Source organism: Urtica dioica, chromosome 6, assembly GCF_054948205.1.
Source record: "Urtica dioica subsp. dioica isolate 48M chromosome 6, U.dioica_male_clone48M_v1_H2, whole genome shotgun sequence".
NCBI lineage: Eukaryota > Viridiplantae > Streptophyta > Magnoliopsida > Rosales > Urticaceae > Urtica > Urtica dioica.
The window spans coordinates 17,064,025-17,089,338 of NC_142761.1; the positions used below are offsets into that span (position 1 = coordinate 17,064,025).

The window sequence follows — 25,314 nt, forward strand, 5'->3', positions numbered from 1 at the left end:
ATAATTATATATATATATATATATAATTTAGGATTAGATATATAAATAGAATTTAGGGTTAGGTAAAATTTTGTTAATTATGAAATAGAATTTTGTTAGAATTCGTAATTAAAATTGATTAGGTAAAATTATGTAAAAATGAATAAAAATTGAAATTATAATTAATTTTGTTAAAGTTGGTTATGGATTATGTATTTTAGTAATCGAATCACTGATGTTTGATTTATTGTTAGTTTTAGGACGTTTCTATGCAGGTTTTAAAGTTAAAGGCTTGATGCCGGGTTGTTAAGTTTATAGGGGAGGTTCTGCCGAAATTTCGGTAGGATCGTTTGTTTTGAATTTCAAATGGCTACGGCTACAGAAGCTGGAGGCAGCGGAGGCGGGGATGACTACTTATCCCGTCTCCCGAATTATTGCGAGTCGGCGCCTGTACGCGATGGCGTCGAAGAAGAAGAAGACGAGGATATCGAACCGGCCGTGCGTGGGCCGACGCTCGGGATTCGATCTGAGCGTGCACGGCGTCCCGGGGTGAAGGAAGTCATTATTTATAACGAGGAGTTTCAGTCGTTCTTGCAGCCAGAGCGAGAGATGGATCCGGATCTCACAACGTTTGCGAACACGCTCGGGTTGGTCGTCTGAGACAAGATCTCGCCTACGGTCCCTGTTGGAATTGATCTAGGGTTTAAGAAAAAGTTAAACACTTCGTTAAGCGGCGGAATTTTAAAAAATTTCTTTTCAAGTAAAACGGTTTTTACTAACCTAGACAAAGTGCAAGCACATGTAAATAAAACTAATATGAGCATAATAAATTTACTAACCTCTTTAGAAGCTTGAACGTTGATGAGCCTTCGGAAGGTTGAAAACATTCGTCTCCCTTGCAGCACGTCTCTCTTCCTTTCCTCGGCAACTCGAGCAACCACGAAAGTTTCTATCACTAAATCACTCGAAATAAAAGGAATTAGTGTGTGACACTACCAGAAATTCGGCCTCTAACTACTGCCGAACGCCGTAGTCATTTTAAATCCACTACAGTTTACTGACTGTCATCTATTGCACTGGAGTCTTATCTCTTTGATTATGACTCCAGTGTTTGGCCGTAGTGTATCTGTTTTATAAGACTGTAGTTAAAATATATAACTACATTGTTTAGATGTAGTCTTACTAGTGGCATCTATAAACACTACAACGTTATGCTATAGTTATATAGAACTCAATTACATAAGATAAAAAAAACTACAGTTTTAACAAGTAGTCTTAATTGAGTCAATTAGACAGACTACGGCGTTTTTGTGGCATCTATTGCACTGGAGTCTTATCTCTTTGCCTATTACTCCAGTCTTTTCTGTTGAAGACTACATTTTTATAATGTAGTTGTTCAAATTTTGAGTCAATAAACACTACAGCTTTAAAGAGTAGTTATAATTAATTGAGTTGGACAGACTACGACGTTTTTATGGCATCTATTGCACTGGAGTCTTAACTCTTTGTCTATGACTTCGGTCTTTTTTGTTGAAGACTACATCTTTTAGGTGTAGTTTATATTCATGAAGTTATATTTTAACAATATAGACTACATTTTATCTATGTAGAGAAATTCTTTTTAATAAAAACATATATTTAAATAAATAAATAAATAAATACATTTATATTAAACACAATAATAATATCCAAAAAATCTCATATTTCATTAAATCAATAATAAATATCATTTACATAAATATCCAAAAAAAACACCAAATAATGATTTCCAAAATAAATTCCAAATTGTACCTAATGAGTTCTATACATATAATATTCTAACTAGGATTGAGGCAATAGACATGGTATCTTTTCAGGAAAAAAAGAACAATATAGCTTTTCATGAATGTGACCTTAAGTAAAGTTTCAACCATGAATACTTAAGTTGATGTAAACAAAGCAAATATAAGAAACTTACTAACAGTTAATGGTCTAAGAAACAACTAGATATCAGAGAAATTAACACATCACAGCATCGACAGCCCTGTGAGCAACGGCGCTTCCGGTGCCAAAGGCCATTCCTGCACAAAAGGGATAAAAATAGCAGACACGTTCATTTACCAATTCACTGCGAAGATGATCTGTAATGCATAGATTAGATGGTTTCGGTTTGCGTCGAAGAATTCGAAGCATACCTTGAGCGATCGTGGATCCAATACCGCTTAGCATCCCACCACCACCGCCTTGTTGGACGGGAGCCGGGGGAGGTGCACTAGGACAATATGGAGCTTTAGACGCGACAAAAGTCGTATCTAAAGCTCCCAAAGTCGCGTCTATTTACGTAGTCGAGGCAGTATCGAGTATCTCGTGACAACTACGTACGAAAGATGATTGTAATCGACACATCAAGTATATGTATCCTATGCAGGATAAAGTTTTGACGAGTAGTGTAAACCAACTATGACATTCAGTAACAGATTTTTTCAACGGACTGAAACCATCAATACTTATCTGCAACAGATTTTTTCAAGGACATTATAAATTATATTACAAAATAATTATATTTTCAATCATACATTACAATACTTATTATAACCATACAATACAGAAAAAAAATAAGTAGATACTTTCTATTCAATTGAATTCAATGTGGAAAAAGAGATGGTTTGGTTGTCCTTCTTGAGAATACTTTAATGCTTTCCCGGATCGAGTTCTAGAGAAACAAGATCTTTATTGTTATCTAGAGATGCATTGAAGTCTTATAGAGTTGAATTTCATGACCTTGACAAGCTGACTTAGAGTGTTATTTTACCTACCCCTATACAAAGATAAACTCAGTAAGGTTTAAAACGCACAAAAAAAATCAAATAAAATCAAGTAACAATGAGGATTTCTGGGTGATCATATAAAACCAACAGCAAATAAAAAAATTTATATAAGTACATTTATACTTGCACTCTGACATACATTTATATAAGTTAAATTAAATTTTCAACTAACCTTTTAGTGACAATCCTATTTTGGTACAAGGAAGCAAATAAAAAACAACAACACTGCATTATTTGGTTTCATGAACTTTTAGAGAACTTTAGAGAACAAGTTCAGGACTTTTAGAGAACAAGGTTTCATAAACAACAACAACAACCTTTTAGAGAACTTTTAGAACTCAATCTAGTCCAGGACTAAGGACAAATAATTAAATGGCCTAACATGTCTCTGAAAAAAAAAATGGCAAGCATCTCAAAAACCCAAATAGATGAACACAACACACTAGTAACTGGCAAGTGAAGATGGATTCGATGTTGATAATTATACTATGTAGAATATAGTGCATCTATAGTTTCCTGTATTTATTTTTCCTCTCGGTTTATTCACTTCGTAGCTGATATTTATGAGAAGGCATACCCTTGAAATTACAAGTAAAAATCTACAGAACTCCCATATTCAGAGCAAATAAATGAAAGAAACATCAAAGTAGCAGAAAATGAAATGGCAAAACATATCCCAAAACAAGTTATTTTTCCACCACTACCAAAATTCTATAAACCATTTCTATTAACTATGAACATGTAAACAGAAATTGCCAAATTGCTGAATATAAAAATTTGCCGGTTGCTTATTAAAACGTCGACGCAACTATATAAATTGTAGACTTCTTTTTTCTTGAATCCATATAAATTTGTCAACTTTATTCAATTTTTGTGACTTTTTTTTTTCCAAAACGGAATGCGTTTTTGTATTTTATGCCTTGGTAATTTCCAAATTATTACTAAAACATATATAATATGTTTCTCTTAGAATACAGAGGTTGTTGACTCTGCGTCAATGCTCACTCTGTCAACATTCCGCTTTTCTTTATTTATTTTATTAATTTTTTGGGGCACGTGAGAAAAAGGTGAGAGAGAGACAAAGTAGTAACGAAAACGTGAAGTTTTTGAAGATGAATCTTGAGATGCAACTAATGCAGGTATATTCCCAGTTCAAACTTCAAACCATATTACCTTTTGCATCTCCTCGGGTGATGAATATTTTTTACCCGTGTGGTCAAACGCTCCCGTTCGTAAGACATACTCGGTGCTTAATGCGAGTGAATTAACCCAATGCCCATGCCCCTGAAACAAATTTCACAAAAACAGAGAGAACTTCGTGAACAAGAAAAGTTTAAGCAAAACATCTCATGATAAATAAAACAAATAGTGTCTGCATCGAAAATGATAAATCCAATGGGAGTTGTTAACAATAGCGTGGAGCAACAAAAAAGAAAAGATAAAACCTGAGTAAACTAAAGTACGAGCACATGAACCAAAGTTTCTTGATTTAGAACACACATACACACAGAAACGCAAAAACCAGTGTTTCCCATCAACTATCAGTATTCAATAATACCTTGTACAATCCAAGTTTTTTTTTTTTTTTTTTCTTTCAACCATTTAAAGTGACAAATTGAAAAAATTAAACTTCCTGTAGAAACATTAATCAAAGCACATTTACGTCGTTACCTTTAGTTCACGAACTAACTTTCCTTGTGTAGTTTCCCAGACTTTGATTGTACAATCCCTTGAGCTGCAAGAACAGTAGTTTTTATTTATGCAATAACAGCTGCAATTTATTAAAAATAAATTGCTAGGAGCAATGACATTAGGTACCAAAGCTCTAAAAGGTAAATGGCTACAAGTGATTTCCACAAAGCATAATGAACAAAAGGAGAACAGACTTGGGAGCAATGGCACTGATGAGGAACTGAGGATGATCAAATACAGTCAACCCCTAAATCTTTCATTAAAAGAGATCACATTATGCAAATGTTTAACAATCTTCCACATATATTATTATCCTCATCATCCTCTTGCATTTAATTCTACTTGACTTGCAGATGGCGATAAGCCAAAGTAGATGAAAACATCATTCACCGTACAAGAGCATCAATTAGGTCATAAACTAGAGCATGCCCATGATTATTATTGTAAGACTAAATCGAAACATACCCTGTGTAAATCATCCCATCTCCACCCCATTTGACACAAGTCACGGCGAGTGTGTGACCACTCAGACAGATGACACATTTCTTCAGTACGGCGTCCCATATTCGAGCATCGCCATCCTTGCTTGCACTTACAAACCGTCGACTTGGCGCATTCAAATGAATTGGTTCCCAGGAAATACCAGAAATAAAGGCCTTGTGGCCCTACAACCCACAATCCATATAAGAAACATTACCTTTTCACGTCCAAGAGCTAATAATAAATCTACGGAGAAAAAAAAAAAGGATTGAGAGTTTACAGTAAGTGGGTTTCCCAATGCTTTTCCGGTTTGTGGATCCCAACATTGAAGTTCTCCAGCCTTACTTCCGCTAACAATATACGCGCCGTCAGGTGACCAAGCAATAGAAAGAACCCAACTCTTGTGACCTGAAAAAAAAAAATATCTGGTCAATATAAATAATAATATGTAAATAAATTTCAGCTAAACTTTTAGTGACAATCCAATTTTCGTACAAGGAAGCAAATAAAAATAAAAATAAAACAACAACAACACTGCATTATTTGGTTTCATACCTGTACATGTAAACAGTGGTGTTTGTGTATTAAGATCCCATAGTCGAAGAGTGGTATCATCTGAACCGCTAGCAAGTTGCTGACTAGCAGGACTGAAGGCAACTGAAAGTACAGAGTCTGTATGACCTGCATAATAACAGGAAGAAAAAAAATTGAGAGAAGGAATAGAATGAAAAAGCCATCAATTGCAAAGCCATCTGAAAAGACTGGATTTTAACTGACTTCAATCTCATTCCAACAACGCTAAGAATGCTGCGAATCTCTTTGCTGTAATTTCACATCCTTTTAAGTCTTTTGATCATCATCAAAACAACAAAGCGATACCATACGACTAAAACTAAAAGAACGAATACTTTTATTGCAGAGAATTTGTATCACATACCGGCAATTGTTGATGAACAATGATTACGGAAAAGTCCATGTGGTTGATAAACTATCGAGAGCACCTTCTCAACGGAAACTGCAAAAACCAAAAACAAATAAAATAATATGAAATTAAAGGTCAAGTCTTTAACTATAACTTGAAAATAAACCAAACCAAATCATGGTTCAATAAAATTGACCAACCTTTCTTCTTCTCCAAATAATCTCCAAGAGTTACAACAGTTCTTGGTCCAAATACACTCACAAACAAATAAAAATACTGCGATCATACAAAAAAAAAAAAAAAAAAAAAAAAAACACTCTTCGCGGACCTCAAATCTGGACAGAGGGAGTGAGAGAGACTCACCACCACAGCAGAACAGCGGAGGGCTCTGAGTGAATGAAAGACAGGGGATCGATTGGCGGTCGACTGGCGAACCTGAGACTTCTAGGGAATCGTGCGCGCGGTCGTCTTCTGAGACAGAATGAGAGAGTGAGCGACGCAGATAGAAGGAGAGAGATCGACTCACCTCAACGAGCGGCGGAGCGGCGGCCGGAATCGCGAGGAGAAGACAGTTTTGAATTTTTGGGAATCACCGGGCTTGGGTTGGGAATGAAACCTGGGTTCGGAACGAGGGCGTGAGAGAGTGACAGAGTTTGAGAAAACGAACGTGCGAGACAAAACCGAGCAAATAATCTGAACAAAAAATTAGAAATTGAGCAAATAAAACTCCAACTCAACACTTAAACATCGAGACCCATGTATTAATCCAATGATTCAAGCTTCAGATTGTAAAAACCCCAAAAATTAAAATCCAATTTTCGGCCAAAAAGAAGATAAATTCATAAACACAAACTCTAATTAGAAATAAGCATAAACCGTGCCCAAGCATAAGCAAACCACGAAACTCAAGCTAAGAAATTAAAACCCCTAATCAGAAACACTAAAATCGGACCAAAGAGGAAAATATTTTCAAATCGAAACTCCTACCTTGTTAATGAACGAGCCACGGGCCACGAACTATCTCTCGGAATCTCTCTGGCTCACTCTCCCTCGCGAAATCGCCCAGAGCAAAGTCCCATTTCTTTTTTTTTTCTTTTTTTCATTTTGTTGTTCTTGGTAGTAATGTGACGAGAATAGAAGCAAAGAGAAACTTCAAAGGCTTCAAGTAGGCCTAAAGGCGGTCGAGCGCATGACAGAGGTGATGAGACGGATGCAGTGCGTGTGAGAGAGGGAGAACGGGATGAGAGTGAGACTTTGATGAATAAAAAAATGGTAAATTGAAATTAGTATAAGTGAATATAGTGTTGTTTCTATACTTGGTGGAATTTGAAGTTTTCGTTCACCGCCAAAAACAAAATCTTTTGTGGAAAATTTCCCTCCAACTAAAATTTTGTTAATTTTTTATATTTTAAGTATTACAACTCCTTTTTTACCTTTGACTGTAGTGTAAATGTGTCAAAATTTTGTGGAAAATTTCCCTCCATTTAAAAATGGTGAAATTTTGATCATTTTTAATTTTTTGAGTATTACCACTACTTTTTTAAATTAGCTGTAGAGAAAAATAGACCATTCTCTACAGCTTTATATTCGACTGGAGTCTAATATAGGCCTAAAAAAAGGTGACCGTAGTCTGTATTGAAAGACTCTATTAAAAGGTTAAACTGGAGTTAAAAAAAAAACTGTAGTTGTATCCCATATTTCTGGTAGTGTGGGCACTTTTAAACACTACGACTTAAGAACGAGTCTTGAAGTCGCAGAGCTAAACTCTAGGTCAAATGAGGACCTAGGTGCCAAAACAATAAAACGAAATTGACTAGAGAGAGAGAGGAGAGGGGCGGCCACAAGGTCTAGAGAGAGAGGCTCTCAATCTCTAACTTATGTGGAATGAATGAAATGAGAGGAATGAGGCTCCTATTTATAGGAGAGGTCTCACCTTCAATAAGGTAGTTTCCTCTTCTATAGAATATCATATATTCATGAGCCAATTTCCATTTTCCTTCATAGAGGTGCACGGCCAAGACTTACCAAGTAAGTCCTTGGATTTGTTTCCTCTTTTGTTTGCTTCTCCCTTGACCCATGTGGCCGAAATTCCCTATGCATGTGTGGGAAATTTGTTTCCTCTTTTTATTTTGGCAAGTTTCATGATACATTCATGCACAAAATATTCTCTCTTTCTTTGGGTATTATGGGCGCCCAACATCATTCTAGAAGGAGCTTCTAGAAGCTTCTTCATTTGTTCATGACAACATGAAAAAGGCCCATTAAGAATTTTCAATAAAATTCATATGAAATGAAATTAATTCACAAGGCGCAATTGAACTAATCTTGGCCGAGTGAAACATCTCATTAAATGACCTTGTCAAAAAATTTATTGACATTCATTACATGCTATGTCTCAAAAGACAAAAATACCCTTTTGACAATTTTCGTTCTTATTTTGACTTAGCTTCCAGTTTAACTATTCCTAATCGATGTGATTCGTGACAGTGACCTCATGGATCCAAATGAACAAAGCTTGAGCTAAAATACTTGGACTCAAAAGTTCACAAACCTTTTCCAAGTTTAGCTTAATGTCAACTGACTCCACTAAAGAGTTGACACTGAAAATCTCTCGGTTCAAATGAATTTATTTTCTACTCAAGAATTCAACCTAATTGTAATGAGTGGATCCACAGAATATTATCAATGTTTACCCTTCATGAATATCATCAGCTAGTCGGGATTTACAAAATTACCATTTTATCCTTCTAGCTGTTATTTCCTCAACTCCTTTGTCGCTTGTGAATAAGTTAGAAACAATGTATTGACAAGGAGCTAACAAGTCACATTGTTTCATCCAAAAGAGTCAGGACTCAATTTGGACACTGGCCAGTTCATTTTATTCACAATCCAAGGAACAAAGCATGAGGTGATATACATTGCATTTCAGCAATCTTGTACATGAATTCCATATCTATGAGAACTTCACAAAGTTACTCATGACATTCTCACAACTTAGTACTTCACCAATAGGCCATGTTCTGAATCACATAGTGAGTCCGAACTCTGACTTTCTCAAATGAGAATACGTAAGCTGTGAAATGGCATGTCTTATTTCAGGATTAAGGTAAGCACGATGCAATTCATACGTAGTGACTTCGAGACATAAGAGGTTAAATGGTTTGTTCTTGTCTTGTCTCTAGAAGTGCACTGGTCAATTGAGTACCTTCGGAAGATACCTAGAAGAACTATAGAGTCTCCAACTCTCAATGGGTCATAACCAGACATCATAGATTATTCTAACAATCATACTGAGGTCAATAGTCCTTTGACCCTTAGATTGCGAATATATCGTTTTAAGCAAACTACGAAGAGTTTGTTCATGCAAATCTACATTTGTCTCTTCGTAAGTTGTTTAGTTTGTTTATGGACTAAAGACTAATGTTTTATCATAAAGCTTCAAACAGACAAGGAGGAATGAATGAACGTTTTAACTTTTAATGAATAAGCAATTACAAGCAAGAGTTTTCGTGAGACTTTATTACATCAAATGTACAAAATAAAGACTACAACTCTTCTTGTGGGCACCATTGACAACAGTCCCAAGGTGGACGAATGCGAACGTGTGGCCGACGAAGGAGGCCGAGATCCGAGCAGCGATTCGAGACAAGTACGACATTCAAGTCGATGGTGACACAACCGGGAAGAAGAAGGCGATTGTCGATGCGGCAATCATTCGAGACGCGAAGACTCGTCTTCGCGATTGGAGGCATACCTTACGGTCATGGTTCGACATCGACTGCAAGAGTACCGTACAGGTGGCGCGGTCGACGAAACCGAGGACCGTTAAGCTCGACACCGAATGGGAGACACTGATACAATGATATACGAGCGATGAGTTTAAGGTAATCAAACCATTTACGTTAAATATGTGTTTACTCTTTTATTATACAATTTATTATTTACGTGTACGTTTATTTAAATTACAGGCCATACAAGCGAAGAACAAGGCGAATCGCGCGAAGAAGAAGACGAAGGCTCGACAAGGGACGATTGGGTTCTCGACCCACCGCATGAAAAACGTAAGTTTTATGTTTATACGATACATCAAATCATTAAAACTATCTAACACTTGAAATTTTATTTACATGCAGAAGAGCGCCGAGACAGGCGCTTTCGAGAGCTTGTTTGCGAACTACAGGCGCCAACATCAGTCCGACAAGTCCGAATGGCTGACTGCTGAAGCCTCGGCACGTTATGTAAGTTTATATTCATTTTGTCTTATTTTTTTATTAATATATACTAACTAGTTAATTATATCAGGATCGACTGGTCGATAGGTTCAACATGTTACGAGCGGAGGCTGAGGAACAAGGAGCGAACGTTGATATTACCGTCCTAGAGCAGCAGGCGATCCGCAATATTATGGGTTCGCAGAGTGATCACTTGACCGGCGTCAGACGCTTGGTGCCACAGGGAGCGCGGATGGCGGCTGAAATCGCCGAAGTCTACGGTTCGGAGGCTGGGACTTCGCATTCAGGATATATCTCGCAGGAGGTGTTCACGTCGACTTCGCCTCGTTCACCGAGGCAATACAAAGTCAGTCAGCTGATCAGCACATTATTTCGTCGAGCCTTGCAGAGTATCAGCACCAGCAGAGCATTTCACGTCGAGACGGAGGAAAAAAAGGTCTACGACGCAAAGGTCACAACTAGTCTTTTATTCGATATTTTGTGTAGAGCAGATTATTATTTACATGTATTTTTACATATTTCTCGTTTATCGAAATCGTAACTGGATTTTATATATAAGTTGATTTCGATAATATAACTTGATTTTTATTATAGAATTTCATAAACGAAAAAAAAATAAAAAAATTAATAATTACCGACGACAAAGTCGTTGCTAATTCTAGTAATGAGTGAATTTATTAGCGACAAATATTCCGTTGCTAATTCGCGCGGAAAATTTTCCCGCAAGAATTAGCGACGACTAAATCGTCGCTAAATGTAGTCCACAAAATTAAAAAAATGTTTTCGTTTATACATTTCGAGACGACATTATCGTCGCTAATTTCGTCGCTAAAGATTTAGCGACGACTAATTCGTCGCTAAATATATTTAGGCACGGACATTTAGCAACGATAAAAATCGTCGCTAAAAAGATTTAGCGACGATTAAGGGGTTTTTACCGACGAAAAAAATCGTCGGTAATGGCTCTAGTTGTTGTAGTGAATCCATATCAACAACATAAAATCCATATCAACAACACGAAATTAAATCAATAACCACCTTACAAAACTTAGAAAATCATACCTTACGTACAATGTTAAAGAGAGAGAGGCGGCGAGAGAGAGAGAGGCGCGAGAGAGTGGGGGCGGCGAGGACGTGGCGAGCGAGAATGGCGGCGAGGACAAGGCGACGGTGAGATTTCGGGGCGGTGAGGACGTGGCGAAGGAATTTGGAAGAAAAAATCAGGACAGAATCGGCCGAAATGGTTGTCTCGCGTTTGTATTTTGAAAAAAATGAGAAAAAAAACTGAAAACGGCCTTTTATAGTGAAAACCTAAAACTCCTGGCTGCGGTGAGAATATGTCTTCGCCGCGGCGAGAACATCCTACAACGGATTTTATAACCGGTGTAGGATCGTCTCCCCGCGGCGGGATTCCTTCATCGCCGCGGCGAGGCAGTTTCATAAAAAACTGCTTGGCCACGGTATCCTTCTCGCCGCGGCGGAGAATATTTCTAGCCGCGGCGAGGTAATGTCGCCGCGGCGAGAGATGACTATCGCCGCGGCGAATGGATTCTACAACGCTTATAACAAGCGTTGTAGAAAGAGTCGCTGCGGCGAGGTTGAAATCGTGCCGCGGCGAGGTTCATCCTTCTACAACGCTTTTACATTGCGTTGTAGAAAGTTCTCGCCACGGCATAAATCACGTTGTGGGAAATCTGAAATTTATTTAATTCTACCACGCTTAACCACAAGCGTTGTAGAATCACCAAGCTTCTACAACACTTAGCTATAAGCGTTGTAGAAACACCCTTGATATTCGCGAGCATTAATAACCAAATATTTGACTTGATTACGTGTAAATAGCCGATAGAAACTGAGCGGGAAAACAAAAGGGTAGTCTAGTCATATTTTGGCTGTAAATAAATCCTCCTGGCTATTTACCATTTATTAACAAAATGTGGGCTAAAAATAAATTGCCTATTTTCAAGAGGCTATATAGCTTAATTACCCTTTATTTATTTTGTTCTCTTGTCTACATGTTTATATATTAGTTTCGTTGTATATTTATTTAATTTAATCATGATGCAACTTGTCTATTTTTTCCCACCTTTTATTAGCAATATGGCTAACACTTTGATGCTAAACTAGAGTGCTTTTTTTTTTGGGAATTTCTTTCTGTTGAAGGGAAAAGAAATGTTTAGCACAACCTAAATCTTACCTCTTCCCGCTCCACCTTCCAATGGGGATCTCGGCCCACTTCCTCTGTCTCAAGTAACTTGACAAGACGAGATCGAGCTCAGGTATGTGAAGAAGCCACTCGTCAACAGAGGAACCACAAGCCCACCGAGTTCATGTATGTATTCGATTGATTGGTCGAATTAGTGTATTTACTCGTCAATAAATAAACGCTGCATTGATTGTTTGTATTCCTTGGGTCACTTTCAAGAGTTATTTTGTTTATGCTTTCTAATGCTTTATAATATATGAGGTAGAGTGTGTTCGCCTGAAACTGCTAAACAAGTATGTTCCTATGAAAAAACATATATCTTTTGCTCTAATTTATTTTAGTAAGCATACAAAGGAGGTAGCATGTGGTTTGCAATTTTATGACTCCTTCTGTAGGATCTTGTCTTTCAGCGAGCAAAATATTGGTGTATGAAGAAGTAAAGAATGTAAATGTTCAAGATAGGTAGTAATTAAGGTGTCTGAATTGTCAAAACACGGAATAATGAAAATAACGAGAAAGAGGGTATGTGCTTTTCCATTTATTATGTAGTTGGCTATAGAATGATAAACATCAGATACCTTGTTTTACACTCGACATACAAATGGAAGTGTCTTTATGACTAAAATGTTGGCCAAAAAATCTCACAGCCACTCCAAAATAAAAAATCGATGTTGCTATTTGGTTGAAATTTAAATTTATCATGAAATTGAAGAATTTCATTACAATGTTGAAATTTCGTGAATACTATTTTTCTTACTTTATTTTATGTCTCATTCATAAATCTTATTAAAGATAAAAAAAAGTGACAAAATTGATAAAACAATATTAATAACATTTATTTTTGAAAAATCATACGCACTAGGCCACTTGAAACGTTTGATTCACAATCTAGCCAACGCTTTAAGTATGTTTAAAATCTTGCCACATTTGGTGACATAACCTCATTAATCATATAGCATTTTACACGATTGTCCCTAGAATATTTATACGTTAATTTTTGTAAATTTTGATAAATAAGTAATTTACTAAAATAAACGAAACATTGACTAATTCCTTAAAATCAAGTTTGAAATTGACTAGATTGCTATGACTGTTTTTTCTTAATATTTTGCGGATGATCTACAGCTCCTCGGCCGACCCGTGAGCATCGCCTTCTCCCAAGATGTTTGCTCAACCCCCCCGCAACGCAACCTCAGCTTCCAGCTCCACGCTCAAGCGAGTCGCCTCCTCACGAGCTTGCTTTAACACTTACTCGAGTGCCTCGACCTCATGCATGGGCCGAACCCTCGCTATTGCAACAGTGTGCTTGACCGCGGCGTCTCCATGTCGGTCTGCATGTTGCGTGTGCGACGCAGCAAATCCTGGAAAATCTAATCGCTCCACTTCTGGTGTGCGAGCATCTGCGATGATAGGCGACGTGAGTACGACTAGGATAAACATGATAGTCTCAATCAATAAATCATCAACCTCAAAAACAAAAACAGAAGTATAGAGAAGTCTCGAGGGGCCAATGGTTAGGCCGGAGGTCCCACAGAGAAATAACCCAAATCCCCAAGTCGACTTACCACTCTTCGTGTCGACTTTGCGCATAACTCCTAGAGTCGAGTCCCGATCCACCAGTCGACTGACTAGTCCTCGTGTCGACTTTGCGCTTAACACCTCGAGTTGAGTTCGCTACTCGAGTTGAATCCCGATCCATGAGTCGACTGACTAGTCCTCATGTTGACTTTGCGCTTAACTCCTCGAGTTGAGTTCGCTCCTCGAGTCGAGTCCCGACTCACGAGTCGACTGCCTAGTCCTCGTGTCGACTTTGCGCAATACATTACAAAATTGATTTTGTATTATCTACCTTTTTGCACATATGACTGACATATTACATCATCGGTGATCTTAGTGCATGCACGTATCGTGGCTTGCGAAGTTAAAGATACACTACTACAAAACAAGGATTCTACAACGCTTAAAAACCGTTGTGGAATGATTCTACAACGCTTGTCAAGCGTTGTAGAATTCTGCATTGTAGAAGCTTCTACAACGCTTAAATATCCGTTGTAGAATCCAAGGGGCTTCTACAACGCTTCAACATCCATTGTAGAATCCAAGAGGTTTCTACAACGCTTAAATATCCGTTGTAGAATCCAACTTTCTACAACGGATATCTAAGCGTTGTGGAACCTCCTATAACGGTATACATCCATTGTGAAATTTCTAAATAATTAAAAAATCCCCGCCGCGGCGAGATTTTTATACAACGGATATTATATCCGTTGTAGAATCAACTCGCCGCGGCGAATATTACACGTCGCCGCGGCGACGTCAAATCTTAGCCGCGGCGACATGATTCTACAACGAATAATTATGCGTTGTAGGAAGGTGGTGAATTTTTTTTAAAAAACTCGCCGCGGCGAGACTAAGATTTCTAATTTGCCTGCTCTCGGTATCTTTTCTCGCCGCGGCGAATAATATTTCTCGCCGCGGCTCGAATTACTTGCCGCGGCGAGAAGTATAGTTCACCGCGGTGAGAGTATTTTTTTTTTCAATCCAAAATCTGTTTTTACACGATATACCAGCACCTGAAAATAATCTTCAATACCAAAAATAATATCCTCATCTTCAAAACATTCAAAATCTAATATATACATCTACAACCAATCCATAATTCAATAAAAAAAAACTAGCTAATCATCACAGTTAATAAATGTTTGTACATAACTTACCCATTCTTCCCTAACTCTCTCTAAATCCTCCTTTGTATAGGATTTCTTATTTTCTAATTTTCCTACACCTCCTACGACTATATCACGCATATAAGAAATCACAAAATACCCGCATTACGTGTTTCCCGTTTGTCTCGGAGCGTCCCAAGCCTTGATGTACGTTGATTGCCCGTTACTATGGGCGTTTTGATGCTCGAGCTTGAAATCAACAAGAACCCTATATAACACCGAGATTATAAGAGAAAAAACATCTAGAACGATTTATAATAAAAATTATTTAAGAAATCAAAATATTACCTTTTTATCAATCAATTTAAATCGATTGGGATTTTATTTCTCAACGGGTCAAAGAACATAGCGCAATTTCTCCAAAGGTCGAGGACAACGAGCATCCAATGCGCACCTTTGTTATACGGCATCAAAACTAGTTCACCAAATTTGCAATGTCGTACCACGTTTCCAACGTCCTTGACTCGTTTTGACAAATAAGCCTCCTCGTCGTCATTTTCGATGTACGAACTTAAGCTCGGATTTATAAAACAATAATTTCGAGTCTTCTTCGCCTTTTCTAGCCTCGAGCGTAGATAGCTATGACAAACAAATATTTAGTTGATCAAAACACTAAATATTGAATATTGATATTAAAATACGCATATAAAGAACACAGACTCTCAGTATTAAAAAAATCAAAATCTCGCCGCGGCAACGTATATTCCATGCCGCGGCGAGGGTAGTTCACCGCGGCGGGAATATCACCTCGCCGCGGCGAGACAAGTTCTTAAAAAACACAGACTCTCGGTATTAAAAAAATCAAAATCTCGCCGCGGCGAAGTAATATTTTAGCCGCGGCGTAGAGCACTCGCCGCGGCGGGGACTATACGGTGCCGCGGCGAGAATAGTCACACCGCGGCGAGATAGGTACCTAGACGCGGCGAAGAAGCACTCTACCACCTAATCATTCACTTTTTTTTTCCAATATTTAACCTGTTCTCCAACTAAAAATGATCATTCAATTAAAATTTCTACAATCAATAAAACAAACCAAACTAGTCTTAAACATATAACATCAAGTTTCAAACATATATGAAATCAAACACACCAAACGAGTCTCAAACAAAGACTGAAGTCTCAAACACACAAATAAAACACAGTAATCTAGTCATAAACATAAACAAACCAAGCGAGTCTTAAACTGAAACTAAAATTTAAAAAAGAGTTTGAAATTTATATGGAAGAGTTGGTGTTGTTGGTTCTTGAAATTTACTCGTCATTCGGTGGTGGTGGTGGTGGGTTCGCCGGATATTGAGGAGGTGCCATATGCGGTGGCCACTGTGGTGGTGCGTACGGATAGTCGGAGTACTGAGGATATGGAGGAAATAACACCTGATTCTCTTGGTTGATGTCCCACCGAGAGTAGAGATCGTTCAATTGATTGATGTGAGAGGCGCCATACTCCGCTTGTTGGTGCATGTACTGTTGCGTGTGTTGGAACCCCCCGACGAGATAGTTGGAGCAATGACCAATGTAGTCGATGGTGGCGGGGTCGATTACCGGAGGTGCTGGTAAGCGCAATAGGGGCTCCGCTTCCCCCTCTTCCCCCTCTTCCTCCGCTTCCTCCGCTTCCTCCGCTCGTGGATCCTCCCTAATCTTGTACCGCTCGATAATGGAATCCGTAATAGGCCCCATTGGACTGTTGATCGTATCCCTTTTCGAGCGTGGTACCCCCGCATTTGTACAAAGGCCGGTAATGATCGACGGATATGGCAAACCGTGTCGTTCATTAGTATAGTCAAGTTTCTTCATCCAAGTATAGATGAATCGACCGACGTTAATGGAAAGGCCTTTAACAATGCAGAACAACACCTGGATACGATCCTCGTCGAGAGTGGTGAAGTGCTTGATCGGATAGAGACGAGCGCAAACAAAGTAAATCCACGCTTTAGCGATCCTGGTGAGTTGGTCACGCTTGAGTACCCTTTTTCCTTTTTCAGTGATCCAATCCTCTCCCGGAATGCACAACACCTGCGACATCTCCTGATGGCTGCAACTTCTTAGCCATTCTCGATAGCCCTCGTTCTCGAAAGGCACATCTGGGGTCCCAAGAAGATCGTTGATAGCTTCGACACTCATATCGACCGGTTTCCCACGGACCGTCACAACATCACCTTGGGAGTCCGGCAAGTTTGCGTAGAATTCGTACACGAAGTTGACGTTCGAATCGAACTCGGGTACAGCACAGTACCTCCCCCAATCATGACCAACTATGCTGTTGCGGATTTGCTTTCCTATATCCGACGTATTGCTTACATTGAATCCTCTCTCATGGATAATGTTACGCGGCAAGATTTTGTCGTAGCGTTCCTCCGCGACCTTGCTAGTAAAGATACTCGAGTTGTATTTCTCTTGGGAGACTGTTGACGAGGTCGCTTGCTTTTTCCTTTACTCTGACCTCTGGAAGAGCTCGGAGCCTTGGAGCCCGCCGTGTTTTTAGTTCGACGCATTTTCAAGCTCCTACAAAACATAATCATAAACAATTATACAATTAACATATAACTAATTATATATCAATTCCAACAATATATATTTAAACATGACAAATTAAAACAATTCCAACAATCACAAATAATTCATAAACAATTCGACCAATCACAAATTCATGAACAATTCGATCAATCACAAATTCATAAACAATTCAATCTCAACATTAATATACATAACCATTTTAACCACTAACCTATGTAACAATATGTCAAACACAATCCGGACATTTCAATTTAACTCATATTCTCATTCAAATTCATTCATATCAACAAAACCCTAATTTCACTAAATTCACTCATTCAAATTCCACTAACCTAAATTCACTCATTCAAATTCCACTAACCTAAACCCTTAATTCTTTGTTCTAAAAAGAGAAAATCAAACAAAACCCTAAATTTGTGAACTAAAAAAATCAAACTATATGCAATTCGGGTAAACAACAAGAAATCCATATCAACAACACGAAATTAAATCAATAACTACCTTAAAAAACTTTTAAAATCATACCTTACAATGAGGTGGCAAGAGAGAGAGAGAGAGGCGCGAGAGGAAGCACGGCGAGGACTCGGCGAGAGAAAAATGGCGGCGAGGACAAGGCGAGAGAGAGTTGGCGGCGAGGACAAGGCGACGGCGAGATTTTGGGGCGGCGAGGACGTGGCGAGGGATTTTGGAAGAAAAAAACTGGAGAGATGCGGCCGAAAATGGTTGTCTCGTGTGTGGGTATTGGAAAAAATGAGAAAAAAAAACTGAAAACGGCCTTTTATAGTGAAAACCTAAAAAACCTCGCCGCGGCGAAAATATGTCGTCGCCGCGGCGAGGTGTTCCTACAACGGATATTATAACCGTTGTAGGAACGTCTCGCCGCGGCGAGATTCCTCACTCGCCACGGCGAGACAGTTTCTTAAAAAACTGTTTGGCCACGGTATCCACCTCGCCGCGGCGGAGAATATTAAATACCAAATTCTAACTTAATAATAACATAAATCAAATTAAATTCGAAACAAGTTGGGAAATAACATACCCGGTGAAGGCGAGGACGTGGCGAGCGAGAGGCGAGGTGGAGGCGGGGCAGGGGCGAGGTGGAGGCGGGGCTGGGCGATGTGGAGGCGGGGGGCAGGGGCGAGGTGGAGGCGGGGGCTGGGCGTGGTGGAGGCTGGGCTGGGCGATGTGGAGGCGGGGCAGGGGGCGAGGTGGAGGCGGGGCTGGGTGAGGTGGAGGCGGGGCTGGGCGAGGTGGAGGCGGGGGCTGGGCGATGAGGAGGCGGGGCTGGGCGAGGACGTGGCGAGCGAGAGGCGAGGTGGAGGCGAGGACATGGCGAGCGAGAGGCGAGGTGGAGGCGGGGCAGGGGCGAGGTGGAGGCGGGGCTGGGCGAGGTAGAGGCCGGGCTGGGCGATGTGGAGGCGGGGCAGGGGGGCGAGGTGGAGGCGGGGCTGGGCGAGGACGTGGCGAGCGAGAGGCGAGGTGGAGGCGAGGACGTGGCGAGCGAGAGGCGAGGTGGAGGCGGGGCAGGGGCGAGGTGGAGGCGGGGCTGGGCGAGGTGGAGGCGGGGCTGGGCGAGGTGGAGGCGGGGCTGGGCGATGTGGAGGCGGGGCTGGGCGAGGTGGAGGCGGGGCAGGGGCAAGATGTTCCTACAACGGATATTATAACCGTTGTAGGAACATCTCGCCGCAGCGAGATTCCTCACTCGCCGCGGCGAGACAGTTTCTTAAAAAACTGCTTGGCCACGGTATCCACCTCGCTGCGGCGGAGAATATTTCTAGCCGCGGCGGGATATATTCACCGCGGCGAAATATATACCTCGCGCGGCGACGAGTTTCTACAACGCTTTTGTTTAGTGTTGTAGAAACCACCCGCCGCGGCGAGGTATGAATTTCGCCGCGGCGGATTACATTTTTCTACAACGCTTTCGCTGTGCGTTGTAGTAAGTTCTCGCCGCGGCATAAAACACATAACGCCGCGGCGTGGATTCTACAACGGATTTTTAAAGCGTTGTGGGAAATCTGAAACACCATGTTTCACAACGCTTAACTATATGCGTTGTAGAATCTCCAAGTTTCTACAACGCTTAACCATATGCGTTGTAGAAACACCAAGTTTCTACAACGCTTATCCATAAGCGTTGTAGAAACACCGAGTTTCTACAACGCTTATCCATAAGCGTTGTAGAAACACCAAGTTTCTACAATGCTTGTCATAAGCGTTGTAGAATCACTAGTTTCTACAACGCTTGTCATAGGCGTTGTAAAAAGTGGGTTGTATAATCCAACATTTGTAGTAGTGATATAAGTTAGCTCAGTTGAAATCTGAGTGAAACTTAACATTTCATTCCATTGGTACGTTTATTATAACAAAATTACGGCCAATTGTGTATTTAACTTCCTTTCGAATTGTTTTTCATACCAAGGAAAGATAGTATACCTAAAATAAGAGTTAATTTATTTGCACTTGCCTATTATTGATGGAGTAATATGAAAGTAAACAGTATCCACGAAGCCACTGTTTGTCCAGAGTGAACTATAGCTCCCTCAAACAATTTTTTTTTTCCACTTTTTTTCCCATTTTTTCATATTAATTTTATATTATTTTATCTTAAAAATTTATAAACCAACCACATTTAAACTTTTTTTTGCATATTAATCCCACTAATCTACATTTTTGGCTTCGTTACCCAGAGACCATTGAAATTGACAAATTTTAAACAAGAAATAGAGATGAATATTATCAATAAGAAAAAGGTAAAAAAATTTAACAAAATTTTATTAGTGGCTATATAATATCATCAGTTTTTATGACGATAATTATAAATTTAAATATCTTTATAACGATAAATTGGCTAAATAGCCGATTTAAAGTTAATGATTTGCAAAATAATAAAAGTTTACCTAAAACTAGAGGAATAGCCATAATTTTTGGTAATCAGGTTTCAAAAATAAAATTAATCATAGGATTAAATATTTTTGAAAGTGATAAATTGTTCATAATAATTGTCAAAAAAAATTTAATGCTGGTGTAAAAAAAAATTGACAGCGTAACTTTGGCTATTTCGCGGAAAAATTGAAACTTGGACTATTTTGATAATCAATTAGTTAGAAATAGCTATTTTGTATAATTTTTCTTCAATAACAATGCCCAAAAAAAACCATGCTGATGATATATGCCAATTTTTTCGCTTCCAATAATAGGACGAGTATATAATATCTACCCTAAACTTTCTTCCGCCTAATTTATTATTATACAATTAATTGATGCAGTCAAGCAAGCATGACTGGGGCCGGAGGAGAGAACCAATTGGGAGTGCTCAACGCACTGGATGTGGCAAAGACTCAATTGTACCATTTCACTGCCATAGTAATAGCTGGAATGGGCTTCTTCACTGACGCCTACGATCTCTTCTGCATCTCTCTAGTCACCAAGCTCCTGGGCCGGATCTACTACACCGACCTCGCCAAGGCAAAGCCAGGCTCGCTGCCACCTAATGTGGCGGCTGCGGTGAACGGAGTGGCTTTCTGCGGGACTCTGGCGGGACAGCTCTTCTTCGGGTGGCTCGGAGACAAGATGGGAAGGAAGAGGGTGTACGGGCTAACCCTAGTCATCATGGTTGACTGTTCTATTGCCTCTGGGCTCCCCTTCTCCAGCAATCCCACCGCTGTAATGGCTGTTGGTGCAGAACCTGAGAAGAGAAAATATATGCACGTAATAGTGATAATATGTAGAACAACAAATAGCTTTGGTGCAGTGAAACATTCTGCTTTTCTGAGATTTTTCATTGCTATTTATAATGAGTACAAACATAACGTAACTGAATAAAAACATGGCTTTAGTGGCTACAATTTCGGCCACGATCACACAATTAATTTTGCCTCAGTCCTCCACTAGCCTAACAGACTTTCCTAAAGACCAGGACTTTATTTAAAATAAATAAATATAAAACTAAAGCAATCTACGTAAACGAGATTAAACCAACAAATCACCCCCTTAATCTCGTTACACAACATCAATTGCATCAATTTGCTTGACGCCTATCATGTGACTATTGGTCGGTGTCGAGGTACCGCACGTTGTCAGCCACATCCATGGGCACCGCTTTCTCCTCGTTCAGGTACACCGCCTCGGGCGCCTCTTCGGCAGCTTGACCCAAAGTACAGGTCTGCGCCATGAGCAGTGCCGGCTCATCGTCTTCCTCCGACTCGGCACGCGCGAGATTGGCCTGCTCTTGCTGCTCTCGGTCACGCATCGCCTTGCGGCACTCCTTAGCCCAATGGCCGGCTATGCCGCAATAGCGGCAATTACCCTTCTTGCGTTCGCCGTTGTCGCCTCCGTTTGACGATGACTTTTCCTTTGTCGGAGACTTGCACTTCTTGTCGCCACCGCCGAACGATCCTTGCCCACGCTCGCGTTGTCGCTGCCGGGCTTGCCATTCTTCTTCCGTGAGAAGTAGGCGCCCACCGGAAGGCAGAGGGTCGTCGAGTTCGCCGCGCTCCTCTACGACTAGGAGCCGCCCCGTGAGTTCTTCGATGGACAAAGACTTGAGATCCACCAGCGATTCGATCGCCATGGCCATCTGTTTGTATGCGCGCGGTACGCTTCGAAGGAATTTGAGCACCGCCTTGTGCTCGGTCACCGGATCGCCCAACACCTCGAGGTCGTTGACGATCGCTGTGAGTCGAATGCCGAAAGACTCCACCCCCTCGCCGTCTTTGAACGTGAGGTTCTCGAATTCGGTCCAACGTGTCTGCGCCTTAGCCTCCCGGACACGCTCGACACCGACCCGCATGATCTTGAGTGTGTCCCAAGCTTGCTTGGCCGTCTCCTTGACGCCAAGGGTACGGATCAGCTCCGGCGGCACTGCCCGGAGTAGTACCGACATGGCCCGCCTGTCTTCGCGGTGATCACCAGGACCGTCTTCAACGACATCCCACAAGCCTTGCGCTTGCAGTTGTACCTTCATGAGGATCACCCAATCTGCGTAATTTGTACGCGTGAGGAGCGGAAAGTGCGCTGCACCGTCGCTCTCCCTGACGACCCGCTCCACGGTGCGCAGCTCGTCACCGCCACCGCTGCTCAGCCGTGCCTTCGGCGGAGATGATGAAATCACTGCCTTGCTGTTGTTGCCATCTTCTCCTTGTCCTGCCATTGCCGAAGCGGATCGAACACCGATCGGCTACAGAGGTTTGGATCGAACACCAAGACGCTCTGATACCACTTGTTGGTGCAGAACCTGAGAAGAGAAAATATATGCACGTAATAGTGATAATATGTAGAACAACAAATAGCTTTGGTGCAGTGAAACATTCTGCTTTTCTGAGATTTTTCATTGCTATTTATAATGAGTACAAACATAACGTAACTGAATAAAAACATGGCTTTAGTGGCTACAATTTCGGCCACGATCACACAATTAATTTTGCCTCAGTCCTCCACTAGCCTAACAGACTTTCCTAAAGACCAGGACTTTATTTAAAATAAATAAATATAAAACTAAAGCAATCTACGTAAACGAGATTAAACCAACAATGGCGACTCTCTGCTTTTTCCGGTTCTGGCTAGGGTTTGGCATCGGTGGAGACTACCCACTCTCGGCCACCATTATGTCTGAGTACGCCAACAAGAAGACTCGTGGTGCGTTTATCGCAGCCGTCTTTGCCATGCAAGGCTTCGGTATTTTAGGTAATTATCTCACATATCATCACAAGTGATATTATTAATCAAATAGTAAACCTAACCATTAATATGTAACGATTATATATTTCAGGTGGAGGAATTGTGGCGCTGATCATGTCAGCAGCGTTTGATAAGAAATTTCCAGCACCAACTTACTTGGAACACCGGGTGGCATCCCTCCCTCCCCAGGCAGACTACGTGTGGCGTTTGATCCTCCTCTTTGGAGCATTCCCTGCGGTGCTCACATATTACTGGCGCATGAAGATGCCCGAAACTACCCGTTACACTGCTCTCGTGGCCAAGGACGGGAAGCTAGCCGCGGCCAACATGTCCATAGTCCTCCAAGTCGAGATCGAGGCCGAGGTAGAGAAGGTCGAAAAGCTTACCGATTCCGACTCCAACAGCTTTGGCCTCTTTTCTAAAGAATTTGCGCGCCGCCACGGCCTCCATTTGCTGGGAACAACCTCCACATGGTTCCTCTTGGATATAGCCTTTTACAGCCAGAACCTGTTCCAGAAGGACATCTTCACCGGAATCGGGTGGATCCCGGCAGACAACACCATGAATGCGATCCACGAAGTTTACAAGATCGCTAGAGCGCAAACCCTAATTGCCCTTTTTAGCACCGCCCCCGGTTACTGGTTCACAGTTGCGCTCATCGACTACATGGGACGCTTCGCGATCTAGATGATGGGGTTCTTCTTCATGATATGTTTGCCCTAGCCATCCCTTATAACCACTGGACCCAGAAAGAAAATCACATAGGGTTTGTGATCATGTACTCTTTGACCTTCTTCTTTGCTAACTTTGGTCCCAATGCGACCACGTTCATTGTCTCGGCCGAGATCTTTCCAGCCAGGCTTAGGTCAACTTGTCACGTGATATCGGCGGCCACTGGGAAAGCCGGGGCGATGGTTGGAGCTTTTGGGTTCCTTTACGCAGCACAAAGCATGGATCCAAAAAAGGTCGATGCAGGTTACCCAACCGGGATCGGGATCAAGAATTTGTTGATCATGCTTGGAGTCATCAACTTCTTGGGAATGCTATTCACCTTCTTAGTTCCTGAGTCTAAGGGAAAATCGCTCGAGGAGTTGACTGGAGAGAACGAGGAAAATGGCGAGCAGAACACAACTTCAACAAGTGTTAATCCAGTTTGAATTTATCTTGGAGACGTTTGGAATGGTTTGTGAAGACTAAGTTTTATTATTCTTTTTTGTGAAGAGCATGTGCTAAGGATATAATGTGAAATCTCAAAATCTAGTCCTTTAAGAAATCTTTAATTTTCTTAATTATATTAATATTTCAATTGTTATTTCATGTTGTTTCAATTACGCTTGTATTTAATTGATTAAGTTGAAATTTTCTGTTAATAATTTGCTCACAGAGATAAACCTACAAAACAAATTTACATAGAAATTAAAGATATTATCCATGTTAAGATCTGCTAAATAATTATATATACATATATATCTATGTACATATGTTTAACTTTATCAATATATATATATATATATATATAGATATGCATATAGAAATATTATAAATTCATATATCTACGTTTTTTTTTTTGTTATATCAGAATGCACATATCAACCTTAATATAAGAAAGAGGTATTAGTTTTACTCGTTATTTTGCGGGCAAATAGCAAGACAAACGTTACTTCATGCTGTTCGTGTTTATAAGATAGGGCATGCTATATGATAATGCATTCGCGGAGACTCCAAATACATTTGCGGTATCAACCTTCTAATATCAGAAGTTCTCTTTTTATGCAAAATAGAGATTTGTGTTGTAATTCTATGAAAAATAGCTAGATACAAACGTTACTTCTTGCTGTTCGTGTTTTTTTTTAATCCTAGTTTTTGTGCAGTTAGTAATTGAAATATTTTTTGTAATTCAGAGTATCAAAGAATTTCTTTATTGGATTTGGAGACGAAAAGAGAAACCATGAAATTTAATATAAATGAATCTCAACATTTACATGGAAGTGTAGCAAGACATTTATACCCTAATAAGTTACAACTAACTCATCGGTGAGCATCCCACAAGTAGCTATCCATCTTGGCAAATCGAATC

At 40.4% G+C, this 25,314-nt stretch overlaps 1 protein-coding gene and 1 pseudogene across 1 annotated transcript; one reads left to right on the forward strand and one right to left on the reverse strand.

Moving 5' to 3' along the window:
- Positions 1-2,618: 2,618 nt before the first annotated feature.
- On the reverse strand, positions 2,619-20,912 carry LOC149393455 (notchless protein homolog). Its single transcript, XM_089618036.1, has 10 exons — positions 20,813-20,912; positions 6,497-6,619; positions 6,244-6,351; positions 5,896-5,973; positions 5,514-5,639; positions 5,239-5,366; positions 4,944-5,143; positions 4,458-4,521; positions 3,960-4,070; positions 2,619-2,776 (listed from the first exon to the last, which is right to left on the reverse strand). The coding sequence occupies exons 1-10, from the start codon at positions 20,910-20,912 to the stop codon at positions 2,771-2,773; spliced, it is 1,044 nt and encodes a 347-aa protein (XP_089474162.1). The 3' UTR covers positions 2,619-2,770.
- Positions 20,853-24,394, forward strand: LOC149393456 (low affinity inorganic phosphate transporter 1-like; annotated as a pseudogene).
- Positions 24,395-25,314: the final 920 nt, after the last annotated feature.

Excerpts from the sequence above, each read along its gene's own strand:
- LOC149393455 (XM_089618036.1), bottom strand. The coding sequence starts at position 20,912 with ATGGTACAATTGAGTCTTTGCCACATCCAGTGCGTTGAGCACTCCCAA. Across the intron at positions 5,974-6,243 it reads TCCGCTGTTCTGCTGTGGTG|TTTCCGTTGAGAAGGTGCTC; the intron begins GTGAGTCTCTCT and ends TGGTTTTTGCAG. Across the intron at positions 4,071-4,457 it reads AGTTAGTTCGTGAACTAAAG|GGGCATGGGCATTGGGTTAA; the intron begins GTAACGACGTAA and ends AATTTGTTTCAG.